General features: G+C 41.9%; 1 protein-coding gene across 4 annotated transcripts; it reads left to right on the top strand.

Moving 5' to 3' along the window:
* The first annotated feature begins 1,592 nt into the window (after window positions 1-1,592).
* PRXL2A (peroxiredoxin like 2A) lies at window positions 1,593-23,733 on the top strand. Of its 4 annotated transcripts, none has more exons than XM_039344148.1 (6): window positions 1,593-1,855; window positions 11,943-12,113; window positions 15,203-15,297; window positions 20,725-20,865; window positions 22,119-22,283; window positions 23,316-23,733. In XM_039344148.1, the coding sequence occupies exons 2-6, from the start codon at window positions 11,945-11,947 to the stop codon at window positions 23,424-23,426; spliced, it is 681 nt and encodes a 226-aa protein (XP_039200082.1). In that variant the 5' UTR covers window positions 1,593-1,855; window positions 11,943-11,944; the 3' UTR covers window positions 23,427-23,733. The 4 variants fall into 4 exon arrangements, with proteins under 4 accessions (XP_039200082.1, XP_039200083.1, XP_039200084.1 ...); XM_039344149.1 differs by lacking the exon at window positions 1,593-1,855 and adding an exon at window positions 5,595-5,739; XM_039344150.1 differs by lacking the exon at window positions 1,593-1,855 and adding an exon at window positions 8,000-8,115.
* The last annotated feature ends 3 nt before the right edge of the window (window positions 23,734-23,736 follow it).

Genomic DNA, 23,736 nt, shown 5'->3' with positions numbered 1-23,736 from the left:
GTGTATGTATGTATGTATGTAGGCAGCAGTCGCTACTGCGACAAATCATTTCTATATTAAATTTGGATTGCCAACAAAGTTAAAAGGAGGCTAATATAGCTATTTTGAGCTATTTAGCTCTCATCATATATATGTATACGTACACACACACACACACTGAGGGGAAAAAGCATTTGATCCCCTGCTGATTTTGTATGTATGTTTGCCCTCTGACAAAGAAATGATCCGTTCATAATGTTACTGGTAGGTTTATTTTAACAGTGAGAGACAGAATAACAACAATCCCCTCCCCTGAAAAATGCATTTCAAAAAAGTTATAAATTGACTTGCATTTTAATGAGTGAAATAAATATTTGACCCCTTTGCAAAACATGACTTAGTATTTGGTGGCAAAATGCTTGTTGGCAATCACAGAGGTCAGATGTTTCTTGTGGTTGGCCACCAGATTTGCACACATCTCAGGAGGGATTTTGTCCCACTCCTCTTTGCAGATCCTCTCCAAGTCATTGAGGTTTCAAGCTGACATTTGTCTGAGATGGGATAGGTTCCCCTGCTTGAGCAGGGGGCTGGACTAGAAGACCTCCAAGGTTCCTTCCAGCTCTATTCTATTTTATTCTTAGCAAAAGCCAATTGGCGATAGAATAGAACAGGGGTCTTCAAACTTGGCCCTTGGATGACTTGTGGATTTCAACTCCCAGAATTCCTCAGCCAGGCACGCGTGCCTGGCTGAGGAATTCTGGAAGTTGAAGTCCACAAGTCATCCAAGGGCCAGGTTTGAAGACCCCTGAAATAGAATAATAACTTCATTGTCACTTTGAATGTACCCTGATAGGCAGACATTAAAATGAAATCGCGTTGCAACACAGCTCTCAAAAGGTCATCCCCTCCAATATACTCTACCCAAACATGACCAAAATAAATAAAATACAGAATTACGCATAGACCTACATGAAGTCCACAAGTCATCCAAGGGCCACGTTTGAAGACCCTGGGAATAGGATAATAACTTTATTGTCACTTTGAATGTGCCCTGATAGGCAGACATTAAAATGAAATCGCGTTGCAACACAGCTCTCAAAAGGTCATCCCCTCCAATATACTCTACCCAAACATGACCAAAATAAATAAAATACAGAATTACGCATAGACCTACATGAAGTCCACAAGTCATCCAAGGGCCAAGTTTGAAGACCCCTGGAATAGAATAATAACTTTAGTGTCACTTTGAACGTACCCTGATAGGCATACATTAAAATGAAATCGCGTTGCAACACAGCTCTCAAAAGGCCATCACCTCCAATATACTCGACCCAAACATGACCAAATAAATAAAATACAGAATTACGCATAGACCTACATACATTCGAAGACCCAGAGAACAACACAGTCTAATCCGGATGATGCCTGGCTAGAAAAAAAAAAACGAACCTTGCGAATTAACCAGACGGATTGCTTTAGCCAAGCCCGACTCCACCCCCCCCCTTTCACACACACACACAACACACACACACCCCTCTCCCCCAAAGGACAACAGAAGCACCAGCTGCGCAAAGGACGCTTTCACACCAAGGGATCAAAGGGCTGTTTTTGCGCAGCGCGCGCGAAGACCCGGCTTGCTTTTAACCCAGATCGCTCCGGATTGAATCGGCGCCTCCCTGCTTGATTAGTCGGCCTGAGCGGAGACTCTTCCTGGCTCCCCCCGCCCTTCATGCCCTGGGGGCTTATGGGCTGTGGGCCGGCTGCCAGCGCTGCCGGTGTAGGCTGCAGGTGAGGGCAGGTGAGGCTGGCGGCTTGTGGCGCAGCAAGCTGCCGATGGAGAGCCGGCGCGAGCATCCTCTGCAGCTCTTCTAAAAGTGTGAGTTCGCGCTCCCTGCGCCAGCCAAGCTAGTGTGTGTGTGTGTGTGTGTGTCTGCAGCTCTTCTAAAAGTGTGAGTTCGCGCTCCCTGCGCCAGCCAAGCTAGTGTGTGTGTGTGTGTGTGTGTCTGCAGCTCTTCTGAAAGTGTGAGTTCGCGTTCCCTGCGCCAGCCAAGCCAGTGTGTGTGTGTGTGTGTGTGTGTCTGCAGCTCTTCTGAAAGCGTGAGTTCGCGCTCCCTGCGCCAGCCAAGCCAGTGTGCGTGTGTGTGTGTGTCTGCAGCTCTTCTGAAAGTGTGAGTTCGCGTCCCTGCGCCAGCCAAGTCAGGTGTGTGTGTGTGTGTGTGTGTGTCTTTGTCAGCCATGCCTTGCAGAAAAGCACTTGGGAAGCGGTGACGCGCGTCCTCTGCAAAGGCGCAGGCCGGGGGTGGGAGTGGGGGGCTTCGGGGCTTCCTTCCCTGTCGGAGTTTCTGGGTCCCCACCGAGCACGCAGCATCATCTGCACCCAGAGCTGGAGAGAGAGAGAGAAGGAGAGAGAAAAGAAAGAGAGGGAGAGAAAGAAATAGAGAAAGGGAGAGAGGAAGGGGGGGAAGAGAGAAGGAGAAAAAGAGAGGAGAGAGGAAGAAATAGAGACGAAGAGAGAAAAGAGGAAGAGAGAGAGGAGAAAGACAAAAAGAGAGGAGTGTATACGTATCTGTGTGTGTGTGTGTGTGTGTGTGTGTGTATAGATAGACAAAGAGCCAAACGACAGACAGAAAGATATAGATAGATAGATAGATAGATAGATAGATAGATAGATAGATAGATAGATAGATAGATAGATACGCCTGGACTACGCTCGGGGCTGCAAATAGTCGGACGGCCGCTAGAGGGCGGCAGAAAGAGGCGATCCTTGGGGTTGGCTGCCGCCCTCTAGTGGCCATCTGGAGTTTTGCAGCCAGATGGGGGCAAAAAAACCTGAGCCCCGGGGCTCAGGAGCCAGAAGCAGCAGCAACCTTGATGCGAAGTGGAGAAAAACCAGGTAGAAATTAAAACTATTTCCCCACTTCTTGCTTTGAAAAAAAAAAAAAACAGCATTGACCCGTTTGCAAAATCTTCAAGAGTCCAACCAGAAGACTTGATTTTTTTTTCCTCCCCCCTCCCTCGACTTTGTATTTGGGGAGGCTTAGATTCGAGCTCGCTTTTCCGACCCTTCCCCCCCCCCCGTTCCCCTCCCCCCTTCTGCTGCTAGGGGAAAATGTGGCTGGCCTTGGATAGAAACCAATCTAGATATAAGCCAACTTTCTGTCGAATTCGGGAAGCAAAGGCCGTCACAGCCCAGGATATATATATATTTTTCCATTGAATTGCATGCACGATCTTTTTTTTATTCCTGCAGAAATAGAACCACGCGATTCCAAAGGCGTGCGAGCCCTTCCTTGGAACAAAGAAAAATAGAATTGCTTTTTTTTTTTTTTTTTTTGCATTGGGAATTTTGTTTTGTTTTGGTTCCCCCCCCCCATAAAATGACACTTTCCCCCCCCCTCCCCTTCTCTTGCGCTCTTGTTTAAAAATGCAATGCAGCAGAGCAAACAACGGCTGGTGCAAAAGGTTACAATTGTGCAATTAGGAAAAAAGTTACGAGTCCTTTATCACTTAGAGAAGGAATGCTGAAAGAGAGAGAGGTGGGACGAGCTAGCTGTTTTCAGGTTTCCTTTTTTAAAAATAAATAAATAAAAATAAAAATAAACTTTCCCTGCGGGTTTTAAAGATGCAAAGATGCTTAGGTGTGCGCTTCTAAGAAAAAATAAAATCTGTTTATCCATTTCATTCCCCAAAAGACAGGAAAACGGGACAGCCACGAACTTCCTTTTCATTGGGAGACGGCTAGATCAGAAATAAAAATTTTGAAAAGAGGTTTCTGCAATCTCTGAAAGGGTGATTCTGCTTCAACTACGTTGAGAAATTGGACCCGACAATAATCCCTATGGAGCTGCTCCAGCTATCCCGGTCCTGGTGGTCCCAAAGGTGTTTTTTCAAGAGGCAACTGGACTTTCTTGTTCTTGAAGAAGCTTCTTGGATGAGACGCGAAACATCTTCAAAGAAAAACAACATTCTTGAAAAAAGCACCTTTGGGACTCCATCAGAATAACAGTCCTGGTTTCTTAACAGCCATTTTTAAACCAAGATTTGGGGAATCGGCAAAGTTAGAGTTATTAGTTATAAGTTGCCAACACAAGGTTTTGTGTTCAAATAAACCCAGATGGCCAAGAAGAAGAAAAAAAAACAGACCAAAAAAAAAAACCCACCCTCCCTCAAAATGTTTTAAAACTAAATTATTTTTATCTATTGAATTCAGAGTTGCCAGTGGAGATTGCTAACCCCTTCCTTCCAGATTTTTACAAGCTGTAGAAATAACTTTCAGGTTTGCATGCAGGGCTCCTGGTTGCATGTGTGAACAAGTCTCCGTGCAACTCAAAAGTCATGCATGTAACAAGCATAGAATCAAGATCACGTTGAGTATTAGTACCGCTTTATAAAACCCTAGCGAGGCCACACCTGGAATACTGCAACCAATTTTGGTCCCCATACTGCAAAAAAGATGTTGAGACTTTGGAAAAAGTTCAGAGAAGAGCAACTAAGATGATCCGAGGCCTGGAGACTAAAACATATGAAGAACAGCTCCTCTGTCGGGAAGAGATGTTTATAACCAAGAAAGGGTTATTTGTTGTTGTTGTTGTTAATTGCGAAGTCGTGTCCGACCCATCACGACCCCATGGACAACGTTCCTCCAGGCCTTCTTCCTGTCCTCTACCATCTTCTGGAGTCCATTTAAGTTCACGCCTACTGCTTCTGTGACTCCATCCAGCCACCTCCTTCTCTGTCGTCCCCTTCTTCTTTTGCCCTCCATCTTTCCCAGCATTAGGCTCTTCTCCAGTGAGTCCTTCCTTCTTATTAGGTGGCCAAAGTATTTGAGTTTCAACTTCAGGATCTGGCCTTCATGGACCCCATGGACAGTAAAAGGCTTATTTATTAGGCTTATTTGCTGCCCCTCTCTCTACAAGATTGTTGTAGCCCGTTTGGCTTCTTTGGTGAGGCTACCTGGGTCAGATCCTGCTACTCTTCTGAGTAAAGGTTAATGGACAATAGTCCTCAGAGTCGTTTTGCAAGTCTAATAAGCTTGCATGGTTGTTAGTTAAATGATGCAACCTTCACCACAAGCTTCTTTAGATTTCATTTCAGAGAGAGAGAGAGAGAGAGAAGGAGAGAGAGAGAAGAGAAATAGAGAAAGACAGAGAGGAAGAGAGAAAAGAAAGAGGAAGAGAAAGAGGGAGAGGAAGAGAAGGAGAGAGAAAAAAGGTGAGAGAAAACAGAAAAAGAAGAGAGGAAAAGAAAAATAGAGAAAGAGGAAGAGAAGGAGAGAGAAAAAAGAGAGGAGAGCGAGAGGAAGGTTAGACAGATGAATGAACATAAATGGGTGGATGGTTTTCTCTCGTGCCTTCTTAGATGGGAAAAGATTAGGTATGGAATTTTATTTATAAGACAAAGAGTACCGAGAAGGACATTTAGAATTATTATCCTTGTGAACTAATCCAGTCCAGAGGCCAGGCATAGAAAATTGGGTTATTTCCAACCCTCCCTTACACAACCCACTCGCTGTTTTTACGGCGGATTTAATATTGCCTCCAGTGTGAAAGGGGAATAAATACCGTGGGACTTTTCCTGCCGCTGGGAAAACATTCTTCTCTTTACAGCCCAGCTCTATAAATAAGAAGTTCTGGTTTATGTGGTTGTTGATTCACAACCTTTTGGAGGACACACACAAGTCTGCTGTTGGACTTTCAAGAGTCTTGCTTCACTTTAACCAAGCTTGCAAGTATTCGGTACTCTTCGTCTTGTAAATTACAGGTGAATGAAATAGTTCAGCCTCTCTGTTTAATGTATCAACCTTAAATGGGTTATTTTTCTGGTACTGGAAAAAAGCCGTGTACCATATTTCCCCAAAAATAAGACCAGGTCTTATATTAGTTTTTGCTCCAAAGGATACATCGGGATTTATTTTCCGGTTAATTTTGGAGAAATACGGTACTAAATGCATCTGTCTGGCTGACGGGGGCTTATTTTGGGGGTAGGACTTATGACCATCCTGAAAAAATGATGCTGGTGCTTATTTTCCAATTAGGTTTTACTTTGGGGGAAATATGGTAGGCCGGCATTTCTGTAAAGTTGTTTTGATCAAAGTTAAATCTCTTTGAGCTTGAAGTTAATAGAATAGAATAGAATAATATGGAATGGAATGGAATAGAATAGAATAGAATAGAATAGAATAGAATAGAATAGAATAGAATAGAATAGAATAGAATAGAATAATATGGAATGGAATGGAATAATATGGAATAGAATAGAATAGAATAGAATAATATGGAATGGAATGGAATAGAATAGAAATAGAATAGAATAGAATAATATGGAATAGAATAGAATAAAATAAAATAGAATAATATGGAATGGAATGGAATAGAATAGAATAGAATAATATGGAATGGAATGGAATAGAATAGAATAGAATAATGATAAGAATAAGAATAGAATAGAACAGAACAGAATAGAATAGAGTGATGATAAGAATAGAATAGAATAGAATAGAATAGAATAGAATAGAATAGAATAGAATAGAATAGAATAGAATGGGACCTTGGAGGTCTTCTAGTCCAGCCCCGCTCAAGCAGGAGAACATATACCATCTCAGAAGTGACTGTCCAGTCTCTTCCTAAAAATCTCCAGTGATGGAGTGCCCATGATTTCTGGAGGCAAGCTGTTCCACTGGTAAATTGTCCTCACTGTTAAGAACTTTCTCCTTAATTCCAGGTTTTTTCTCTCTCTGGTCAATTTCCAACCATTGTTTCTTATCTTGCATTCTGGTGCTTTGGAGAATAGCTTGACCCCCCTCTTCTTTGTGGCAGCCCCTCAAATACTGGAATGCTGCTATCATGTCTCCCCTGTTTCTTCTTTTCTTTAGACTAGCCAAACCCAAGTCCTGCAGCCGTTACCTCGTGTGTTTTAGTCTCTAAGCCTTGGATCATCTTAGTTGCTCTTCCCTGAATTTTTTCCAAGGTCTCAACATCTTTTTTGTAGTATGGTGACCAAAATTGGTTGCAGTATTCCAGGTGTGGCCTTACTAGGGTTTTATAAAGCAGTACTAATACTTTACGTGATCTTGATTCTATGCCTCTGTTTATACAACCCAGGATTGTATTAGCTTTTTTGGCTGCTGCTGCACATTGCTGGCTCATAGTCAAGGTTCCCTTCACAGTTACTGTTTTTGAGCCAGGTCTCATTTAATCTGTACTTATATCTTTGATTTTTCCTGCCTAAATGTAAAAGTTTGCATTTCTCCACATTAAAACTTATTTTGTTGAATAGGGTCCATTGTTCCAGGATAGGATGGGATGGGATGGGATGGGATGGGATAGGATAGGATAGGATAGGAAGGGACCTTGGAGGTCATCTACTCCAACCCCCTCCTCAGGCAGGAAACCCTACATCATTTCAGACAAATGGCTGTCTAGTCTCTTCTTGAAAACTTCCAGTGTTGGAGCATCCACAACTTCTGGAGGCAAGTTGTTCCATTGATTAATTGTTCTCACTGTCAGGAAATTTCTCCTTAATTCTAGTTTGCTTCTCTCCTTGATTAGTTTCCATCTGTCACTTCTTCTCCTGTCTTCAGGTGCTTTGGAGAACAGATTGATTCCCTCTTCTTTATGGCAACCCTTGAGATATTGGAGCACTGCTATCATGTCCCCCCTCGTCCTTCTCTTCATTAAACTAGACATACCCAATTCCAGCAACTGTTGTTCATATGTTTTAGCCTCCAGTCCCCAGTTGCTCTTCTCTGTACTCTTTCCAGAGTCTCAACATCTTTTTTTACATTGTTTTACATAGCTAGGCGTTCAAAAGATTTTCAAGCTTGGTTGCTTGTCTTCCCAAGCCATTTTTTTGATGGCATGAAACCTTTTGGGTGAAGATGCTTAAAATGACACCGGATAACCTATTAGGTTGAAGCCTCAACATGAGGTTTCCAAACACTTTGAAGAACGAAGGCTTCAGGGTGGGGTGAATGCAAGCCTGTGTCAACATGTCAACCGCAATTATAATGAGCGTTCGGTTGAACCAGTTGGCGTATCTTCGCATTATTAGATGTGTTAGGCGACCGATACTATAACTCCCAGCTAGTATGGGGATTACAAACGCAGTATAGGGACCCAGCTGGACACCCTTCCTGAGGTAAGCAAATTCACCTCTTTGAGATGTCAATTCTTAAAATATTTGTAGCGTGAGAAAGAAAAGCCAGCAACAGAGTATTCTTGTCTTAGCCAGTATGATTTTTTTATTTTATTTTTGTGAATATTCACTCTCAATGTTTGTATAATGTAGGTGTGCGTCACCTTAGCTTTATTGGCAGAATTATTGATTGATTGATCTGGTGTTGACCATGAACTTCCAAACTAGAATCTCAACGTTATTGCGACATACTATTTTTTAATTATTCCTCTGGGTGAAAGTCTGACATAAAACCCATCCAAATACCGTTTTGCAGAGTGCTGTTAAAATTAGAAGCACTTATAAAACAAGCTAAAGCTGTCCAGAATAGTCTAGCAATATATGGATATAAATCAATTCTGGGGAAAGAAAAAAAAAACAGCTGCAGAAGAAAAGATCTAATTGTGCACGAACTATTCCAGAGATTTAGAACATGGAACGTAGAATAAAAGAATTGGAAGGGACCTTAAGAGGTCTTCTAGTCCAACCCATGCTGGAGCAGGAGATCCCAAATGGCTGTCTGGTCTTTTTTTTTGGGAAGCCTCCAATGATGGAGCACCCACAACTTCTGAAGGCAAGCTATTCCATGTAGTTTTCTCATATAGTTGTCGTGACAACAACAGCATAGCGATGATCCAGATATTTTTCAGAGAAATGCTTACGTGCCAGCAGTGGCCGCACACCAGATCAGAGCTGTTTTTTAGGAGGATCGAACACATGGTGTTTAGTTGATTTTCTTCATCCTTGCAGTTTTCTAGTTCCTCAAAATGATCCAACGAGGTCTTGGGGCCACTGCATTTCAGGAAACGTGACCTTTTAACGTTCTGTGTGAATGTTTTTTTTTTCCCCCCCAGCCAACACAAATGTAAACTTATCATCAAATCATCCAATTCCTTATTACGGGTCAATGACCCAGACTAGTCACAACGTAGGAATGAAGTTACAGGTTAGTCCTCAACTTAACAACAGTTTAATTTGGTGACTGTTCGAAGCTACAAGAGCCCTCGTGCTGACGCGCTGGTGTTTGCATCCCTGGTAGAATTGTTACAAGTAAGAATAGCAGCACAATCTTGAGTGTATTCAGATTCATTGTGTCCGGTGTCACCACAGTCAATAAAACAATACACAAAGATGCAGTTGTGTAAATCTTCCTCCCCCGTTTGTTTCTGAACGTCTTGTGCTTCAACTCCCAGGACATGAGGTCCTCAGCCTTGCTATCTGGGGATTATGGGAATTTTGAGTCCAACTGAAGTGGAAGATATGATTTCTCAGATTCCTTTTTATTCTTCTTTCCTTCCTTCCTTCCTCTTTTCCTTCCTTCTTTCCCTCCCTCACTCCCCCCTTCCTTCCTTCCTTCCTTTCTTTCTTCCTTCCTTCCTTCCTTCCTTCCTTTCTTTCTTTCTTTCTTTCTTTCTTTTCTTCCCTCCCTCCCTCCCCTTCTCTCTTCTTTCTTTCTTTCTTTCTTTCTTTCTTTCTTTCCTTCCTTCCTTCCTTTCTTCCCTCCCTCCCTCCTTTCTTTCTTTCCTTCCTTCCCTCCCTCCCTCCTTTCCTTCCTTCTTTCCCTCCCTCCCCTTCTCTCTCCTTTCTCTTTCTTTCTTTCTTTCTTTCTTTCTTTCTTTCTTTCTTTCTCTTTGTTTCTTCCTCCCTCCCTCCTTTCTTTCTTTCTTTCTTTCTTTCTTTCTTTCTTTCTTTCTTTCTTTCTTTCTTTCTTTCTTTCTTGTAATGATTTTAATTAACAGTTGTAATTGACACCTTCTTACCTACTTGTCAATCGTGTCCCAATTCAGATCCACTCCTTTTGATGGCCCCACCCACCCACCCACTCATTCTGGATGCCGAGGGAACTTGAGTCCTTTGCTTAACAATTTTCTAACCATCCAGTCCTGTTTCCACCCAAGACGTGTTGGGTAAGGTTGCTTGCAGCAATTTGTTTGAGAAGAACGCCAATGTTCTTTTGGCTGGCAGCCAGCCTGTCCTACCCATGTTTTGTCTTAGAGGGGCAGGATAGTCACCTCCCTGTTTGCTCAAGACTTTTTCATCCAGAACTTGCCTTCACCTTGCTCAGATAGCTCTTGACACCTGCACTGGAAGGTCTTCAAACGTTTAGCATCCACGTTAAAGCTGGTAGGTGTCTCCTCTTATGCCTATGATACATTTGGAATTCAAGCCAGAAGACTGTAATAGTCTCCCTCCGATGTATTGTATGCTACTTCACACTTGTGTTTCACAACAGAAGGAAAGACAGCTTGGTGGAGTTACCCCTGTCTTTGTCCTAAATTATGGGAATGTTGCATCTTCAGCGGGAAGGTGCTTGACTGAGTTTTATTACAGCCACAGAAAAGGAATGCTGGCTATTTGTCATCGAAAACCACAGGGCCGTATGAAATCAAAATAGTTGAGAATGATTAAGAATAGTTGAGAATTTGCACATTCAGGAGCAGCATATAATGCAATAGAATTGAGACTGGGATAATGATGTATGGAGCTGCTAATGCTTGGGTTTTTTTTGCTTACTGTTGGGAAGGAAAAGTAGATTATAATTATAGAATAGAATAGAGCAGAAATAGAATAGAATAGAGCAGGAATAGGATAGGATAGAGGATAGAATAGAACAGAACAGAACAGAACAGAATGCAATTTGGAATGGAATGGAATGGAATGGAATGGAATAGAATAGAATAGAATAGAACAGAACAGAAATAGAGTAGAATATTATAGAATAGAATAGAATAGAGCAGAACAGAATGCAATTTGGAATGGAATAGAATGGAATGGAATAGAATAGAATAGAACAGAACAGAACAGAAATAGAGTAGAATATTATAGAATATTATAGAATAGAATAGAATGAAATTTGGAATGGAATGGAATAGAATAGAATAGAATAGAATAGAACAGAACAGAACAGAAATAGAGTAGAATATTATAGAATAGAATATTATAGAATAGAATAGAATAGAATAGAATAAGGAATAGAATAGAATAGAACAGAACAGAACAGAACAGAATGCAATTTGGAATGGAATGGAATAGAATAGAATAGAATAGAACAGAACAGAAATAGAGTAGAATATTATAGAATAGAATAGAATAGAGCAGAATAGAATGCAAGTTGGAATGGAATAGAATGGAATGGAATAGAATAGAATAGAATAGAATAGAATAGAATGAAATTTGGAATGGAATGGAATAGAATAGAATAGAATAGAATAGAATAGAACAGAAATAGAGTAGAATATTATAGAATAGAATATTATAGAATAGAATAGAATAGAATAGAATAGAATAGAATAGAATAGAATAGAATAGAATAAGGAATAGAATAGAATAGAATAGAATAGAATAGAATAGAGCTGGAAGGGACCTTGGAGGTCTTCTAGTCCATCCCCCCACTCAAGCAGGAGAACTTATACCATCTCAGACAGGTGAATGTCTAGACTCTTCTCTAAAATCTCCAGTGATGGAGAGCTCACGATTTCTGGGGGTAAGCTGTCAAGTCATTTGAAAGCCCGCCCCAGTATCCAGCTCCGCTTTTCAAAGCATTTTCGTTTTTTGCAGGGAAGCAAGCAAAACTATTTGATTATCAAATGAGTAATACTGTTGTTGAGGGGTGAAAAAAAACACACGGACGTATCTCTGTAGTCACTAGGAGCTGAGCCTGACTCAACAGACACTTTTATTTATCTCCCCATTGTTCTGGACTGAGATTCATTCCTTTTCTCCCTTTAAAAAAAAAAAAAATGAATCTTTGGGGCTGCTGGTGTAATCACTCGTTTCCTTAATCTTTCTAGAGATGTCTTTCCCGATTGACTTCTCGGTAGCCATGTGGACTCTGGGTCTCGGCGCCATCGGGGCTGCTGTGACGGGGATCATCCTTGCCAATACGGATCTGTTTCTCACTAAAGCAGAAAATGCCTCGCTGGAGTTTCTAGAAGAAATTGATCTCAAGAGTCTGGGCCAAGGTAAGACTCGGGCAGAGATTGTTCCCACGGTCCTAATTGCAAATTATAGAAATGCAACTGGAGAGACAAATCTTCCTTCTTTTTTTTTTCTGGAGTGGATAAAGGGCTAATAGCAAGCCTCGGAGTTTACTCTGCTAGAGAGATTTAGAGCTAGAAAACATTCCTCACTTGGAAAGTTAGAAAATAGAAATAGAAATAAGAATAAGGATGGGATGGGATGGGATGGGGTAGGATAGGATAGAATTACAGAAAGAATAGAATTACAGAATAAAAATAGAATTGCAGAATAGAATAGAATTACAGAGTAGAGTAGAGTAGAATAGGAGAGAGTAGAATATAGAATAGAATATAGAATAGAATAGAATAGAATAGAATAGAATAGAATTACAGAGTAGAGTAGAGTAGAATAGGAGAGAGCAGAATATAGAATAGAATATAGAATAGAATAGAATATAGAATAGAATAGAATCATGGAATGGAATAGAATAGAATGGAATATGGAATATGGAATGGAATATAGAATATAGAATGGAATATAGAATGGAATGGAATATAGAATGAAATTGAATATAGAATAGAATAGGAATATGGAATGGAATACAGAATATAGAATGGAATATAGAATGGAATGGAATATGGAATGGAATAAGATAGAATTGGAATAGAATAGAATAGAATTGAATTGAATTAGAGCTTGGAGGTCTTTCACATTATTCTCCAAAGCACCAGAGGGCAGGACAAGAAACAGTGGTTGGAAACTGACCAAGGAGAGAAGCAACCTGGAATTAAGGAGAAAGTTCCTGACAGTGAGGACAATTCACCAATGGAACAGCTTGCCACCAGAAGTTTCAGGTACCCCATCACTGGAGATTTTTAAGAAACGACTGGACTGTCACTTGTCTGAGACAGTATAGGTTCTCCTGCTTGAGCGGGGGGGCTGGACTAGAAGACCTCCAAGGTCCCTTCCAGTTCTGTTTTGTTCTTAGTACAGTCTTCTAGTCTAGCCCCCCAGTCAAGCAGGAGAATGTATACCATCTCAGAAAAGTGACTGTCCAGTCTCTTCTTAAAAACTTCCAGTGGGGGCAAGCTATTCCACTGGTGAATTGTCCTCACTGTCAGGAACTTTCTCCTTAGTTCAAGCTGGTTCTCTCCTTGATTAGTTTCCCTCCATTGTTTCTTGTCCTTCCTTCTGGTGCTTTGGAGAATAATTTGACCCCCTCTTCTTTATGGCAGCCCCTCAAATACTGGAATACTGCTATCCCCAATTTCTTCTTTAGACTAGTCAAAGCCCTGCAGACATTCTTCGTATGTTTTAGTGTCTAGGCCTTTGGTCATCTTACTTGCTCTTCTCTGAATTTTTTCCCAAAGTCCCAACATCTTTTTTGTGATATGGTGACCAACATTGGCTGCAGAATTCCAGGTGTGATCTTGCTAGGGTTTTATAAAGCAGTACTAATACCTCGTGTGATGTGGAGTCTGTGCCTCTGTTTATACAACCCAGGATTGTGTTAGCTTTTTTTGGTGATCATCCCCTAGGACTCTCAAGGTCCAGGTTGAGCAGCATTGCATTTCATTGACGTGTGAGATTTGTGTCTCAGAAAAGATGCATCCCCTTTCCACGCGAAATGCAGGAATGCATGCAAGAACATGCATCCTCTTGTATTGTTGAGACCCACTCCTGGTTCTACAGTTTGGGGACTCAGAAGGTGGGATTCAGCTTGGAGAAAAAGGGAGTTCGTGGACTTTTAGAATTCAAGTATTCTCCCAAAGCTCTCTTTGGGAGAAAGTATATGGAAGTGGGGTTAAAATAGCCCAGACCTCCTTCAGCTTGGTGCCCTTCAACACATTGGATTACAATTCCTGAGAAGCATGGCTGTCTAGAAGGCATCAAACTGGCCTAATAGACGGTAATAGAATTAATTATCTGCTGATCATGTTTTCATGATTTACGGCAGTGGTTCTCAATCTGTGGATCGGGACCCCATTTGGTGTTGAACGACCATTTCACGGGGGTCGCCAAACAAGGCCATTTTCCCCCCTTTTCTTTGGCCAAGCCCCTGGCACCCAGTGATGTATAAGTGGTTGGGGGTCACCACAACATGGGGAACTGTATTATGGGGTCGCGGCATTAGAAAGGTTGAGAACCACTGAACTAGTGGAACAGCTTGCCACCAGAAATCATCCCAGTAGAGAGAGAAGTAACCTAGAATTAAAGAGAAACTTCCTAACAGTGAGGACAATTAACTAGTGGAATAGCTTGCCACCAGAAATCACTGGAGGTTTTTAAGAAGAGGCTAGACCAGTGGTTCTCAACCTGTGGGTCGGGACCCCATTTGGGGTCGAACGACCATTTCACGGAGGTCGCCAAACAACGCAGTCCGCCATTTTTTTCCCCCTTTTCCTTAGCTGTGCTACTCCCTTTTATTCTATTGGCTTTTGAAAGCCAATAGAATAGACTCTCTTGAATAGAGTCTAATTCTATTGGCTTTCAAAAGCCAATAGGAATTGTCTAGGCTTTCTCTGCCCTGCTGAGCCCGCCAAAAGTCCCATTCTGCAAACGGTGCTGCACCGGTTGAGCAGTCCTCGACTTACGACCTGTTGAGTAGTCTTCAACTTACGACCGGTTGGGGGTCGCGGCATTAAAAAGGTTGAGAACCACTGATTTACGGAGATACTTTGATTGATCTTGAAAAGCTAGGGAGAGAATTGGACAGGAAACTCTTGAAACTCCAAGAATTGTAGGCTACGAATAGAAACAAATATTTGTAGGCTGGAGGATGAATTGTGGGATCCTTGGGGCTTTCTATGCTTGTTTTCTTAGATAGCATCATCAGTGCTTGATGATGTTACCTACTTGGGTAATGAAACGTCTGCAAGAAAACAACCAAGCTCAAGCACCAAGGACCCCACAGTAGGTTACACTGGAAAGTTGAGAAAAACATCCGTGTCGAAGGCAGAATCCAATCCCTTCCATCTCGCTGCTAAAACAACTCTGTGGACTTTGCCGTGCATTTTACCAGGACGTGAACACGATTCAAAGGAGCTGAACTTAAATGAGATATTCCTTCCCTTTTCCCTTTGATCTCAAGGAGAACAAAGAACATTCAAAGCCAAGGATCTGTGGAAGACGAACGGCGCTGTCATCATGGCGGTGAGGCGGCCTGGATGATTCTTGTGCAGAGAGGTAATGCATGTTCTCCAGTAGATCAGGGCTTTTCAACCAGTGGTACGGGTACCACCTGTGGTACATTGGCACCTGGCAGGTGGTACGCGACCATCCTAGAAAAGTAGCAGGGGAGGGGAATGAGCTGAACCGGTGGCAGCACCGCACAAGCCTGAGTGAGAGACGGCTGGAGCTGCAGGGCTGTCGGCTCAGCGGAAGTGCCAGGATCAGCGCCAGGCTCCAGCTGAAGCTCGGCGCTGATCCTGGCGCTTCTGCTGAGCCCAGAAGAAGTGCCAGGATCAGCTTGAATGTTGCAGCATCTCCAGGGTCTTGTGATTTACATTCAGATGCTTGGCAAATGATTCATATTTATGACGGTCAGAGTGTCCCAGGGTCATGGGAAGTGACCAAAACCTGCTGCAACCACCCAGCAGATGGGGGGGGGATAAAAACCAACCCCCCCACCCCACCCCCACTGCCAATCCTCAACAGAAATGCTCACAACAATGAAAACCTCGGACAGGAGGAAGAGCGCCACTGGGGGGGGCAGGCAGGTGTCTTGCTCAGCTGTGGCTTGGGGGGGCGCTTTTTTCAGTGCAGTTGTAACTTCGAACAGTCACTAAGCGAACTGTTGTAAGTCGAGGACTACTTGTACTTTATCACTTTTTTCCTTTTTTTTCTTTTGGTCATCAAGTTTTTGACACCTTGCTAGGCAACTGCTGGTACTCGGATATTGCCATATCCTAAAAGTGGTACCATGGGTGAAAAGGTTGAAAAGCCCTGGACTAGATGACCTCCAAGGTCCCTTCCAACTCTTACTCTGTTAAGCCTGCACGGAAAGCAAGGTTCTTCCAGTAATAAGCTTAGTAAGACTAACTGGAAGAGGATAGAATAGGATTACAGAAAGCTCAGTTGATCTCCTGGTGCTTGTGGCAGATGGCTTCTCAGTCTCTTATTTACAATTCTTCTGTGAACTTGATTTGTTCTCTTGACTGAGAATGGAGGAATGTTCAGTTAGTTAGGATGTAAATCTTCCTCTGGTTTCAAGCGTACCATTACATCCTGTGTTCCTTAACTGCCAATCCTTTGGGCAGCGGACCAAAAAAAGAGCACCGGAGAGAACAAAGCTTTTAAGCATGTCTAAATCTACATTTAAAACGGGGACAACTGGCAGGAACAGGGAAATTGGATGGGTGGGGAAAAAAATAAAATGACAAAGAACAAAAGGCTTTAATCTCTAGGAGCACAAAAGGCAGAGAACAGGGGTTTGAAAACAGTGGGACCCAAAAGAAGAAATTCTGCAGCTTAGCAGAGATACGGTAGCAGCTTATTAAACTGGAAATAGGCCAGCTCTCTAGCAGGAGGTTTGAACTGGCTTAGCTGGAGTTACTGGTGCAGTTTCACATAGCGAGGCAGTCATGGATAATCCCTGGAAGAGCTGCCACAGGGAAGAGGGGATTAAATTAACGTTTTCTGCAAAGCACCTGAAGGCAGGAAAGAAGCAATGGGTGGAACCTTGTTAAAGAGAGATACAGTCTAAAAAGCAAGGAAAAATTTCTTCACAGAACAACTGTAGAACAGTTTGCCTCCCGTAGTTGTGTATGTTCCATCAACTGGAAATTTTTAAGAAGAGATTGGACAACATTTGTCCAGGATGAAACAAGGACCTGCTTTGGGCAAAGGTTAGACTAGAAGATCTCCAAGGTCCCTTCCAGAACTAAGACGATTAAAGGCCTGGAGACTAAAACATATGAAGAACGGTTGCAGGATGGCCAGTCTAGAGAAAAGAAGGACTAGGGTAGACATGATAGCAGTGCTCCAGTATTTGAGGGGCTGCCACAAAGAAGAGGGCATCAAACTATTCTCCAGAGCACCAGAAGGCAAAACAAGAAACAATGGATGGAAACTAATCAAGGAGAGAAGCAACCTGGAATTAAGGAGAAACTTCCTGAGGACAATTAACCAGTGGAACAGAAGTTCTGGGCACTCAATTCATTGGAGGTTTTTAAGAAGAGACTGGACAGCCACTTGTCTGAAATAATATAGGTTCTCCTGATTGAGCAGGGGGCTGGACTAGAAGACCTCCAAGGTCCCTTCCAGATTCTGTTCTACTCTACTCTACTCTACTCTACTCTACTCTACTCTACTCTACTCTACTCTACTCTACTCTACTCTATTCTTTCTTATTCTGTTCTACTCTACTCTACTACTCTACTATTCCATTCCATTCCATTCTATTCTATTCCAGCTCTATTCTGATTCTGTCTTGTGATTCTACCATTCAACAAAAAGTTGAACATTAATCAGATTCCTAAGGCCAGGAATTTCTGTCACAAGGATGGGATTTGCAAATGTCTTCCTTCAAGAGCAATATAGGTGACACAGCCCAAACGTAGCACGATGTTGAAGCAGAATCTTACACTGAGATATCATCCCTTCGTATTTTAAGTGACTCCTGTTTGCCAATTTGTTCATATTTTCTTATCTGTTTTCCTCTGCCTGGAAAAAAATAACGTATCAGATGTGCTGCAAGCCAGAAATCTCATTCCTGCAATCTGATTTTCCTACGGGGGCGGAGGTTTATATGTTTATTGCTGTGTGTGTGTGTGTGTGTGTGTGTGTGTGTGTGTGTGTGTATGTGTGTGTGTGTTTAAGAGCATGAATCCCTAGAAGCAACCTGAAGTTGTTAACCCTCAAATACAAATGCTCGGTCTTAAAAAGAATAAAGGCAAGACAAGCTTAGACCAGTTTTTAGGAATATTTCCTTATGTGCCCATTGCTTGCTCACCGCCCCAAGGAGATTCTAGTAGATATGGGATTTATCTGGGCAGCTGGAAAGGAAAATATCTTACGGTTTTTTTTAGCTTCTGCTTAGGAATTCGAAGTAAAATTCCCTTTGAGTTGTGCTGCGCTTCGGGTGAATTCACAAACGCATCTGTGTAATTTTCTGTTATTTTTTTTTTTTTAATGAACAGCCTAGTCTATAAGCCTGGAATGTTGTAGTGGTTTTGTCTTTATTTATTACACTTATATTCTAAAGGCGACTTTACAGACATTGATTAAAACGCCTTATAAAGCTTTAAAACAATAAAGATCTTAAAATTAAAAATGCAATTAAAACTAAGGCAGGATAGAGAGTGCAGAAAGTGCAGAAAGGACAGAGGTGGACTATTCTCTACTCTACTAGGAGCAGAGCCATTAAGAGCTGTGGTGGTGCAATGGTTAGAAAGCACTATTGCAGGCTAACTTACTGCTCACTGCCAGGAGTTCGATCCTGACCGGATTAAGATTGGAGCTGTGGTGGCGCAGTGGTTAGAAAGCAGTATTGCAGGCTGACTCTGCCCATTGCCAGGAGTTTGATCCTAACCGGCTTAAGATTGGAGCTGTGGTGGTGCAGTGGTTAGAAGGCAATATTGCAGGCTAACTCACTGCTCACTGTCAGGAGTTCGATCCTGACTGGCTTAAGATTGGAGACGTGGTGGTGCAGTGGTTGGAAAGCAGTATTGCAGGCTGACTCTGCCCACTGTCTGGAGTTCGATCCTGACCAGCTCAAGGTTGACTCAACCTTTCATCCTTGCGAGGTCAGTAAAATGAGGACCCAGATTGTTGGCGGAGATAGGCTGAGTCTATAAAGCACTTAAATTCAAATAATTAGCGTTAAGTATTCAAATAAGCTCCTATTAATCCTAATTGCATCTTCTTCTGATGCTAGTCGCCCTCCTGCGGTTATTCCATTTATTGGTTACAATCCTTTTTTTTTCCTAGCAATTTGTCGTCCTCTTAATTGCTTAAGTTCCACAGCCCAGGCAAGGAAGGTTGTAAAACAGAGCGAACTTCATTGAAGAAATGTCTCACTTAGCAACCTCTTTTTAATAGAGAGGAAGGTGGGGCAGAGAGTGGTGAGGACGGCAGAAAAGATCATTGGCCGTTCCCTCCCTCCCATCCAGGACATAGCACAGAAGTGTTGCTTGAGCAGGGTCCGTAAGATTATGTGGGACACTACACATCCTCTCCACGACCTGTTTTCCTTGTTCCCTTCTGGAATGGGGAGACTTCGTGGTACCCAAAGCAGAACATCCAGATTCAGCCAGAGTTGCATTCCATACAGCATTAACCTTGCGAACTCTCAAGCTTCCTCCTTCCGTTATATATTCAAGATGGACAGTATTTAATATTTATTTATTATTAAAAGTTTTACAAATTACAATATAAACCCCCCCATCCCCCCCCACTTCCCAGAGCTGATTACAGGGTAACAAATAAACAAACATAATCTAGCTAACACAAACCAACTAAACTATCAATCAAGACCATAACACACTTTAACTCCTTCTCAAAACAAATATTAACAAATTAAAACAAAAATAATAATACAATTAATACTATTAATAATTATCTAAAATCTACTCAAAAGTAGATCTCATTGGATTTATGGGAGATAATTTGGATAAGAAATGTTAAATTTACACAAGCTCAAAATTTGAGAGAAAATTTTTATAAAATGTTTTATAGATGGCATTTAGATCCTAAAAAATTATCTTGTATGTATTCCAACATACAGCCCAAATGTTTGAGATGTGGCAATAATGATGCGACATACTTTCATATTTGGTGGAATTGTAAAAAAGTAAAGGCTTTTTGGATTATGATTTGGTGGAACATTCAAAAGATTTTTAGAAAGAAGATAAAGTTTACTCCTCAACTATTTTTGTTGACTTAAATGAAAAAGAAACTACTTTGATGTTGAATTTATTAACTGCAGCAAGGTTACTAGTAGGTCTATATTGGAAGAAAGATTCTGTGCCTACTTTAGAAGAATGGATATTTAAAGTATCTAGTTTTGCAGAAATGGCAAAAATTTCTGCTTATTTAAAGGATCATACAAAAGAAAGATATATTACTGTATGGGGAAGGTGGATAGATTATATTCAGAAAAAATATGGAATTAAAAAGTTTTATTTATTTTATGAATGAATATCAAATATTATAGAGAATTGTTTTATAAGTTATGGAGTTAAAGGTTAATTATGATATTTTTTTTTCTTTCTCTTTTTTTTTTCCTTTTTTTAATTATTATAATTTTCTTTTTCTTTTTTTTTCTTAACCCTGTATTCTGCTCTGGGAAGTGAAGGGAGGGAGGGTGGGGGTGGGAGGGAGGGTAAGGGGGGGGTTCTCTATTTTAAAATTTTATTGTATTTTTATAAATGATTGTATGTTTTTAAAAAATAAAAATTTTCAATAAAAAAAAAAAGTATTTAATATTTATTTGCTACGTATATGTAGGGGTGTGGGTCCATATCTATGTTGTACATAGTACGTTTAGGTGTGTGTCATGTATGTGTTTAACTTTGAGAGCGGGCAACTAAATTTAATTTACTGTGCCGTTGTGCCCACGGTAAAAAAATGACAATAAAGTTTATCTTATCTAACTTGTCCTTCCATTTATAGGAGGCCTCTGAGCTATCCTCTCTGAAACCCCAGCTGGATCAGGTTGGGGTGCCGCTTTATGCTGTCGTGAAAGAGAGCATTGGGACGGAGGTGGCCGACTTTCAGCCATATTTCAAGGGAGAAATATTTCTGGATGAAAAGGTAGGTGGGATTTTTGCAAGGGATTAAGGAGGAAGAGAGGACCCATCGAAGTGTAAAATTATCCTTGCTTGCGCGGTTTGGGGGGAAATGGGCCAAAACCTACATTGTTCAGTTCATTTGTTCCCCTGGCAAATGCTGGTGTTTGGGAAGAAGGTTTTCTGTATGCTTGGAAAAGGCCTCCCTGTGGCGGGAACTTCCGAGATTAAAACGTTGAGGATTTTTTGCAGTTCTGGGTGAATATTCTCCAAAGCACCAGAAGGCAGGACGAGAAACAATGGTTGGAAACTAATCAAAGAGAGAGAAGCAACCTGGAATGAAGGAGAAACTTCCTAACAGTGAGAACAATTAACCAGTGGAGCAGCTTGCCACCAGGAATCATGGGCACTCCATCACTGGAGATTTTTAAGGCTAGACCAGTGGTTCTCAACTTTTTTAATGCCGCGACCTCCCAACCGGTCGTAAGTCGAGGACTACTCAACGGGTGCAGCACCGTTTGCAGAATGGGACTTTTGGCGGGCTCAGCAGGGCAGAGACAGCCTGGACAATTCCTATTGGCTCTTGAAAGCCAATAGAATTAGACTCTATTCAAGAGAATAGAGTCTAAAGCCAATAGAATTAGACTCTATTCAAGAGAGTCTCTTCTGTTGGCTTTCAAAAGCTAATAGAATAAAAGGGAGTAGCACAGCTAAGGAAAAGGGGGGGGAAATGGCGGACTGCGTTGTTCGGCGACCCCCATGAAATGGTCGTTCGACCCCAAATGGGGTCCCGACCCACAGGTTGAGAACCACTGGGCTAGACAGTCACTTGTCTGAGATGCTATAGGTTCTCCTGCTGGAGTGGGGGGCTGGACTAGAAGACCTCCAAGGTCCCTTCCAGCTCTATCCTGTTCTAATCTTTGAGCCATCTAATTTACGAAAAGAAATGGTGCAGAGATGGAAAAGAAGGGAGCAGATGGTGAAATATCCAGCCCTTATTCCTTGACTAATTGTTTTTAAATTTGCATGCCACGCATCCTGTCTAGAGGAGACCAGGCGGCTTACAGCCAAATGAAAGCAGCCAGATAAAACATAAAAACAATAAACATCAGCGTGAAAATTGATTTTAAAGATGGGGTTCGAACCCGTTTCTTTCTTTCTTTTCTTCCCCAAGATCAGCAATTCTTGGCTTAATGTGGTCGTGTTCAGTGGGTCTTCCCTAAGTCTGGTTTTTGCCACGGAGTTCCTCTCCCATTTTTTTTTTTTTTTTTCCTCCAGAGGAAATTCTACGGTCCTCAAAAAAGAAAGATGCTGTTTCTGGCCCTTTTCCGCTGGAACGTCTGGAGGAACTTCTGGCGTGCTTGGCGGAGCGGCTACACGGGCAACATGGATGGAGAAGGCGTGATCCTGGGAGGCGTGTTTGTCATCGGCCCAGGGAGACAGGTAGAGAGCGGACAGGTGTGGCTGGGAAAGGCAGGTGTTACTGGCTCTTCTGTCCCTGTGGCCTGGGAGTCTCCGTTCTCTGCAGCTTTCAGCCCATGAAAGGACCTTAGCAATTGGCTTTCTCTTCCAGACTGAAGGATTTCTCTTTCTCCCTCCCTCTCTCTCTCTCTCTTTCTTCTCTTTTTCTCTTTCTATATTTCCCTCTTGCTCTCCTTCTCTTCCTCTCTCCTTCTCTCTCCCCCTCTCTTTCCTTCTCTTTCTTTATTTCCCTTTCTCTCTCCTCTTTCTGTCTTCCTCTCTCTTTTCTTCTATTTCTCTCCTCTCTCCTTCTTTCTCTGTCTCCCCTTTCCTTCTCTTTCTCTCTCTCTCCTCTTTCTGTCTCCCTCTCCTATTTCTCTCCCTTCTCTCCTCTCTCTCATTCTCTTTCTTTTTCCTTCTCTCTCTCTCCTTTTCTTCTATCTCTTTCTCTTTTTCTGCTTCTCTTTCTGTCTCTCCTTCTTACTCTTCTCCCTCTCTCTTTCTCTGTTTCCTTCTTGCTATCTTTCTCTTTTTCTCTCTCCCTCCCTCTCTCTTTTCTCCCTCTGTCTTTTTCTGTCTCCCTCTTACTATCTTTCTCTCTTTCTCCTTCTCTTTCTCTCTCTCTCCTTCTGCTTCTCTCTTGTTCTCTATCTCCTTCCCTCTTTCTTGCTCTCTACTTCTATCTCTGTCTATCTCCCTTTCTCTCTCTCTCTCTCTCTCTGTTTTCACTTCTTTTATGTATTATTTTGGAGATACAATCCTGTTTCTTGTGTCGCAGAACGTTATGAATGAGGAACCTCTGAAACCAGGATTCCTGTTTAATTTTGTAAAATTGAACATGGAGAACTGGAAGTTGATGATATTGATGATTTAAAAATTTTTTGAAAATCTTGGTATAAAATTCTTCCTAAGCCCAGAAGGGGGAGAACTAGGTAAATGGTGGAGCATGTTAAAAGTTTTCTGATTGTAGTTTTTGGAGATAACCCTGTTCCTGAGCTCTTGTTTCTTTTTTAGGGACTTCTCCTGGAACACCGTGAGAAAGAATTTGGAGACAAAGTTAGCCGGGATGCTGTCCTTGACGCTGTTAAGAAGATCAAAGCGCAACCTTTAGACCGTGGAGAATAGAGCCCCCTTCCTTTTTTGTTGCAAATGCTAAACGTTGCCACGCAAACGTGGGTCTTAGTCTCTGCCAGGTTCTCAATTTCTCCCCAATAACCTCAGCCTAAAGTCCACCTTCCTCGTAGCTCTTTCTGTCCGTTCTTCAGATACCGCCGAGTCCTTCTGTCTTTGTCCTGCTGGGTTAATGAAAGGCCAGATCTGAAATTGTTAAGGTCTGACCAAGATCCTTTCCAGTTGGAACAAAACATTCAGGTGTATCGGGGTGTCAAGAGGATGATGGAAAGCTTAATAAACATTGTTTTGAAAGTTCAAATGC

The sequence above is a fragment of the Crotalus tigris genome, unplaced genomic scaffold (assembly GCF_016545835.1).
Source record: "Crotalus tigris isolate CLP2741 ecotype Arizona unplaced genomic scaffold, ASM1654583v1 scf7180000017892.488125, whole genome shotgun sequence".
Taxonomy (NCBI): domain Eukaryota; kingdom Metazoa; phylum Chordata; class Lepidosauria; order Squamata; family Viperidae; genus Crotalus; species Crotalus tigris.
Note: the sequence above shows the minus strand (reverse complement) of the source record. Positions and strands in the feature narration are given on the sequence as shown.